The 7,500-nt window shown below is 42.8% G+C and overlaps 1 protein-coding gene across 1 annotated transcript in view; it reads left to right on the top strand.

Moving 5' to 3' along the window:
• The window catches only part of col5a3a (collagen, type V, alpha 3a), a 156,878-nt gene that overhangs the window by 77,250 nt on the left and 72,128 nt on the right, over window positions 1-7,500 (top strand). The window contains exons 16-19 of the mRNA XM_063187356.1: window positions 203-256; window positions 706-759; window positions 3,436-3,489; window positions 5,990-6,043. Coding sequence (XP_063043426.1) covers window positions 203-256; window positions 706-759; window positions 3,436-3,489; window positions 5,990-6,043 — 216 coding nt within the window. The remainder of the gene's footprint in view (window positions 1-202; window positions 257-705; window positions 760-3,435; window positions 3,490-5,989; window positions 6,044-7,500) is intronic.

Below are 7,500 nucleotides of genomic sequence, written 5' to 3'. Positions count from 1 at the left end.
TCTCTCTCTCTCTCTCTCTCTCTCTCTCTCTCTCTCTCTGTCTCTGTCTCTGTCTCTGTCAGTGAATCTGTCTATCTATCTGTCTATCTCTCTCTCTCTCTCTCTCTCTCTCTCTCTCTCTCTCTCTCTCTCTCTCTCTCTCTCTCTCTCTCTCTCTCTCTCTCTCTCTCATTCTAACAGCTTGCTTCTGTGTGTTCTCCAGGGTATCCGTGGCTCCCCCGGTCCCCCTGGTATGGCTGGGAAAGCAGGGAAAAGAGTAAGTATTGCCATTGTTATCGCTATTGTGTCTCTTCTGACTTTCTCTAGTTTTCTTCCGTGACCGCGTTTAAATTTATGAGCCTGCTTGTGTATGCTTTGGATTAAGCCTGGCCATGAATAATGTGTTCATATATCATAGTCGCTTCGCAGCATTTGGCTTGTCCTAGGTTTTGGATGTTGTTGGATAAATGTGTGTGTGAGTGTGTTTGTGTGTGTTTGTGTGTGAATGCAAATAAGTGGGTGTGTTTTTCACATGTGTGTGAATGTGTTTCTTTTTCTAAATGTGAGGGCACTGGTGTATGTACTGTATGTGTGTGTGTATTTGTGTGTTGACTGTGACCAATTTCTCTTTCTCTTTTTCTTTCTCTTTCTCTCTCTCTCTCTCTCTCTCTCTCTCTCTCTCTCTCTCTCTCTCTCTCTCTCTCTCTCTCTCTCTCTCTACCACAGGGCCGATCGGGGGCAGATGGGGCGCGAGGAACTCCTGGTGACACTGGGCCAAAGGTGAGCCCTGTTCATGATTGGTCACTCATGCCCAACCTCCCTCCCTTAACCTGCACAGTAAAGGGCATGTGCATCAGGCTATTGGCTGGTCTGACCAATGCCAAATAATCCAATATCCAAAATGTGGTTTCATACATTATTTTGGAGGAACCCGGGGAATGACTGACAGCTGACTATCTCTCACCTTCTCAGCAAACATTTTTTAGTAGAGTAAGCTACGTCAAGCCCATACTTTTCTTGGATTCATGTGATGTCAGGTGAACGGCCCTTTAGCAAACCTTCAGATAGGAGACCTTTGGAGACTTAAGGTTGAGAATAAATGAGTTCCCTTAGTGCTAGTAGATGGTGGTAGTGCGCATCTTATGCAAGCCGTCACCGAATGGCACAGAAAGAGAAGAAGGAGGAACAAGTCCCCCGTAGGAGACCAAACTTCAGCGCACTCATTTGCATTGGTTTGAGGTATCTCACTCTACTAGAAGATGTTTGTTCTCAGAGATTGAATCCCTCCTGCTCATTCAGCCGTCTTGACTTCAGTGTTGCCAGATGTGTCTGATCAAATCCCGCCCAAAAGGTTCTCTAAAAACGCCAAAATGCGCTAAATTCCGCCCAATGCAACAAATTGCATTGATTTCTATGGACATGAAACTGCAGAAAAAAACGCCAAATGACCAAAATTTCCTGTTTTTACCCGCAGACGGCCATCCCAAACAGCCCAATTGGCAATACTGCTTGACTTGTCCCACCTCCTCCCTGTACTCCTCTATTTCACTAGCGATCCCACTGTACCATCCCTTTATTCAGACAGTAGGGTGCGAGGCGAGCGGATCTCATCCTGCATGATCTCTGCCTTAAGCATCCCGGGACTGTGGCCAGCTACTGTGCCAAACACGCCTTTCTGTAGTAGGCCAAGCACTCAAAGGGCAAACTAGTGAACATGTGTTCATTAGATGAAGAGGGCAAAAGAGCCTCATGGCAGCCTGGCACATGAAGACTATACTGTAGTTTGGCACAAAACCCAGCAAAGTTTTGGAACCAACAGTTGGTGTTCAGAGCCAGACTCAACTTTATTGGCATTCACACACCATTCCAAAAGTGTTGGCATGAACACAATCTGTACATTTACTGCTTTCTTCTTTATGCTGGTGACACCTTCTGTGTTGCTCTTCTGAGCTAGCATTAACAATTTAGCGTATCATAACAACCCAACTACAACTTTCTGGCCTATTTACCGCACAAAAGATGATTCAGGAATAATTGCAGTGCAACCACGTCATCATGTAGTTAGTAGAGAGTCTGAATGGGGCATGAGTCATCTAAAATTACTATTGCTGCATTCTAGGAACACACACACGATCACACACACACACACACACACACACACACACACACACACACACACACACACACACACACACACACACACACACACACACACACACACACACACACACACACACACACACACACACACACACACACACACACACAAACACACACACACACAGACAGACACACACACACACACACACACTCACATTTCTACGCACGCACCCACACTCACACACACACACACACACACACACACACACACACACACACACACACACACACACACACACACACACACACATATATACCATATAAACAAAAATTGCTTGAAATTACTTGTTGCCCGGCATTAGCAACAATGTCCCGGAACAATTACCAACCTGTAGTAGGCTATGTTAAAATAAACAACATGGACCATACTGTATTAAACTCTAAAAACCGCAATGCAATCATGACCAACATCTTCTGCTATGAAGTCACCAAAAGCCATCTGGCTTCAACCTGACAGCGTTTGAGTGTGTGAAATGGCCTGCAGTACGATACATTTCCGACCGTGGGAGTCTTAGATATCCAATTGCGACAAATGCAGAAGTGAAGTTGATTGACAGCTCTGACTTCGCCAAGACCCTAGCCATGCACAGCTGCCGGGGAAGACCCAGCAGATAAATAATAATAGATAACGTGGCTGTTGACAGATTAGACGGATTGAGAAACACATCCTCATCAAAACTCCTATTCCAGCACAAACGTCATCACAGGACTTCCAACTTAATATCTGGCCACAATTGCTGAACAGGAGGAGGTGTGGGGCGGGGTTTTCCACAGAGGCAGCATTTTATTTTATCTGTGGGTCTTTGTGTATGGGACCCGTCAGTGTGTGTGTGTGTGTGTGTGTGTGCGTACGTGCGTACGTGTGTTTGTGCGTATGTGTGTACGTGTGTTCGTGTGTGTGCGTGCGTGCGTGCGTGCGTGCATGCTTGTGTGACGTGCTTGTGTGTGTAGGCTATATGTATGGAAATTGGAGGACTGAAGTGTTTTTGAAGCATGAGATTTCAATTGTGATGATGAAAATTGCCATTTTTTTGTTTTTCTCTGTTTTCTCTTCTCTCAGTGCCTCTTTCATTACCTCTGCCCAGTGTGTGTGTGTGTGTGTTTGTGTGTGTGTATGCACACGAATGTGAGATATTTAATCCCGGAGAACACTGTTTGGGCCCTCATCATCCTTGAGTGTGCTGTCTGTGCTGTGCTCTCTCCTCTCCTCTCCTCTCCTCTCCTCTCCTCTCCTCTCCTCTCCTCTCCTCTCCTCTCCTCTGTGTCTCCTCATTGATTTGTGTTTGTCTTCTGCAGGGTGACAGGGGCTTTGATGGACTGCCAGGTCTCCCAGGTGATAAAGGCCACAGAGTGAGTAAAGGGTGACGTGCCCTCCGATGATGTGGCGGCTCTGCTGCTACTGCTACAGAATTATTCAGGACTAAAAAAAACCCTCAACCTCAAACAACAGACCATGAATATATATACAGTCCCAAGAAAAAGTTTGTACACCCTTTGAAATTTCTTACATTTCTGTCAAAATGTATCATAAAACATGGTCTGATCTTCCCGGAAATCTCAAGAAGGAACAATCAGAGTCTGCTTTAACTAATTCCACACAAACATTTACATGTTATCATATTTTTATTGGCCATAAGGCTATAACATTCACAGGACAGCAAGGCATAAGTAAGTACACCCTTGCATTAAATAGGTTTTAACCCTCAGTTAGTTGCAATATCCTCAACCAGACTTGTCCTGTAGTTGCAGATCAGATTAACAAAAATATCTGGATGTATCTTGTCTCCCTCTTCTTTAGAGAACTGCCTCTCGTCAGCAAGGTTTCTGGGATGTGTGGACTGCATAGCTTTATTGACTTCATGCCATATAATCTCAATTATTTTTAGTCAGGGCTTTGACTGGACTATTCCAGAATGTGTATTTCATTGTTATGAAGGCATTCTAATTTAGATTTGCTTCTAAAGTATGGGTTGTTGTCACATTTCAGCACCTATCCTCTTATGTGCTTCAACTGTGTGACAGACTTCCTCACGTTTTTTCTGTAAAATATCACAATAAACTTGAGTTCATTGCTCCACTGATAATAGCAAACTTTCAAAGGCCTGAGGCAGCAAGGTAGCCGCATATAATGATGCTCCCGCCACCATACTCAGAAGTGGAGATGTAACCAAAAATAACTAAAAATGGGGTTCATTCTGCCAATCTAAAATAAATGGGGTTTCTGTCCAAAAAAATATTGCTGCACCTTTGAGGTTTGCGAAAAAGCATTTATATGCTTCATAAAATTACTGCAAAATATTCTGTAGACCAACGTTGAAACCAAAGTTGAATTTTTCAGGGGAACACATAGTATCATGTTTGGAGGAGAACTGGAGAACCACACCTTCACCAAAACATCATCTCCACCTTTGAGTATGGTGGCGGGAGAATCATTATATTATGCGGCTACCTTGGTGCCTCAGGCCCTTGTCAGTTTGCTATTATTAGTGGAACAATGAACTCAGAAGTTCATTGAGATATTTTACAGAAAAAATGTGAGGTAGTCTGTCACACAGTTGAGGCACACAAGAGGATGGGTGCTGAAATGGGACAACAACCCATATTTTAGAGGCAATTGACTTTTGAATTGCTTCATAACAATGAAATACACATTCTGGAATAGCCCAGTCAAAGCTCTGACAAAAAACATTTGAGATGATATGGCATGAAGTCAAGAAAGCTATTCACTCCAGATATCCCAGAAACCTTGCTGCAGAAGGGCAGTTTTCTAAAGAAGAGGGAGTCAAGATACATCCAGATTGTTTTGTTAATCTGATCTGCAACTACAGGAAACATCTGGTTGAGGTTATTGCGACAAACTTAGGGTTAAAACCTATTGAATGCAAGGGTGTACTTACTTATGCCTTTCTGTCCTGTGAATGTTTACATCTTATGGCCAATGAAAATAAGTAAACTTGTAAATGTTTGGGTTGAATTAGTTAAAGCAGACTCTGGTTGTTCCTTCTTGTGATTTCCGGGAAGATCAGATCATGCTTTATGACCAATTTTGACAGAAATGTAAGAAATTTCAAAGGGTGTACAAACTTTTTCTTGGGACTGTATATATATATTTTTTACAAAAAGTATTTGTTTTTAAGGGTGTTATAGGTTTAATTGAGGTAGGACAGTGGAAGATGATGCCGGGAAATGGCAGCAGAAGCCCACCTGGGAAGCTCCCATTATCATTGTGACACAGAATTCCACAGCACACAGTGCTCACTGCACATGAGGAATTGCATTTATGTCTCACCTGTGCAAGGGGGCAACTCCAAACGGCGCTCCAAGGGAGCAGTGCAGCAGGGTGGTACCATGCTTAGGGTACCTCAGTCATGGAGGAGGATAGGCGAGAGTACTGGTTAATTACCCTGACCAACCGGGCGGGAGTCGAGTCGGGAGTCGAAACTGCAACCTTTGGTATACAAGACTAATGCCCACTTACCCATGACTGCCATTGGTAGGAGAGAGATGGGGAAGAATAGATAAATGGCACTTATTTTTACACAAGTATCATTCATCCATGGCTGGAGTGCCCTTGAGCAAGGCACCTACTACCACAATGTGGTAACCACATTGCTCCAGGGATTGACGCCAATGCTCTGTACCTATACATAACTTGAAGTCACTTTGAATAAAAGTCTCAAACAAGTTTAATGTATGTTTTGATTTAATTTAATGTTTTTATTTTCACAATCAGTTGAGTGATCAGTCAGGTAATCCATTGATCGATTGGTTTTCTTTTCATTGATTCATTCATGGTGTTAATATTGATTGATATATTCATTCGCTCATTTTTTTATTTGTTCATGATCAGGGAGACAGAGGAAAGCCGGGCCCACTGGGTCCTTATGGACATCAAGGAGAGAAGGTAAGACCCACTCATCTATTGAGATCATGGAACAAGGTCAGATGTCCCAGGCCCATGGCCTGAATTGGGACCTCAATACTTTGTATGTCGAAAAGTTTGTCCAGGCAATTCGCCTTTGGCTAAGCCCCGCCCTCTTTAGTTACAGTTGCTAGGTCGGACAGATAAACTTTCTATGCTGCGATATTAACGTGATTAATGCAGTGACTGCCTATCGCAGCAGTTGTTCACTCCTAAGAAATAAAAAAAACACTCCTCAATTCATAATTTTTGTTTCCTGAACTGTCATGCATCACAGTTGTTTAGCTGTTTAGCTCAAATTCTCACCTTGGTATCGACAGGCATATTGTAACCAGTGGCACCATACTAACTCGCATAGCCTATGTCCCTGGCTCAAACTGTAGGCTATTGTTGGACGAAATCACCCAACGTGATGGATGTTGTCATCTTCATTGCTGTTCTTCTTTGTTCATTCACTTCTTTCGGATATTGCAAAATAGCTAAGTAGCACAGTAGCGAGAGCAAATGCTATACTAAACGGCGCAAAATAGTTTTTATGAAGAAGTTATTAAAGGACACCTTAGCAGAAAGGGAACAAAATCGGGGTAGTATGACTGTGCTGTTTATTAAGAATCCTTTTGTTTATGGTGCATTATTAGGCAACAAGTGTGATGCAGAATATTAAAATGCAAAAAAATAAAATATGATTCATGAATACTTAAGCAGCCAAATATTAGTTTTCATTTACACCGTCGCAACGAGACAAATCCTTTTAAATATGCCATTGAGAAATGGCTCTCCGTCCCACCGCTTCTCTCCTGTTTCATTAGGCTGATGAAAAATGGTACTCTGCATGGCACAGAACATTACCATATTCATATACAATTACTCACAGTGGCTCTAGCGCTCACTCTCTCCAAGGCGAAAGGAAAGTGGAATATGGGCAGCCATTTAGACATGTTAAACGGGCTGTTAATGGTGTGAGCCCATGTTATGTGTGCCCAGTTCAGAAATGATGGAGATTATAGAGGGACTGAGAAGGCCATGATAGGAATTCAAATGTGTCAGTAAGTCAAAGATCTGAAGCTCCTATGCACAGCTAGTTTCCAGGTGCTGGTGAAGTGCAATCTTGTCTTCAGTAATCCACAGTAAAGAAGAAGAATCACCGCACACTGGTGGACTTCATTTTGCTGATTTTTATTTAGTGAACATTGTGTTTCCCTTTGCGCTTTGTCAGGTTATCCTTTTGTCAATAAGTCAAATGTATTTATTGTCACTTCCATATGTGACTATGTGTTGTACGAAGCATTAAAACTGTGGATTTTCGTCCTGGTTGTAGTTATGGGTGTGGAGGAGGGATGAGAATGGGCACAGATTATAAAGAAACCAACAGTATGTGCATGCCAAAAGTGATCAAAGCAAACAGATAGGCCTACATGTACAAGAGGAAATTAACCCAT

The sequence above is a fragment of the Engraulis encrasicolus genome, chromosome 2, assembly GCF_034702125.1.
Source record: "Engraulis encrasicolus isolate BLACKSEA-1 chromosome 2, IST_EnEncr_1.0, whole genome shotgun sequence".
Classification (NCBI taxonomy): Eukaryota; Metazoa; Chordata; class Actinopteri; order Clupeiformes; family Engraulidae; genus Engraulis; species Engraulis encrasicolus.
Note: the sequence above shows the minus strand (reverse complement) of the source record. Positions and strands in the feature narration are given on the sequence as shown.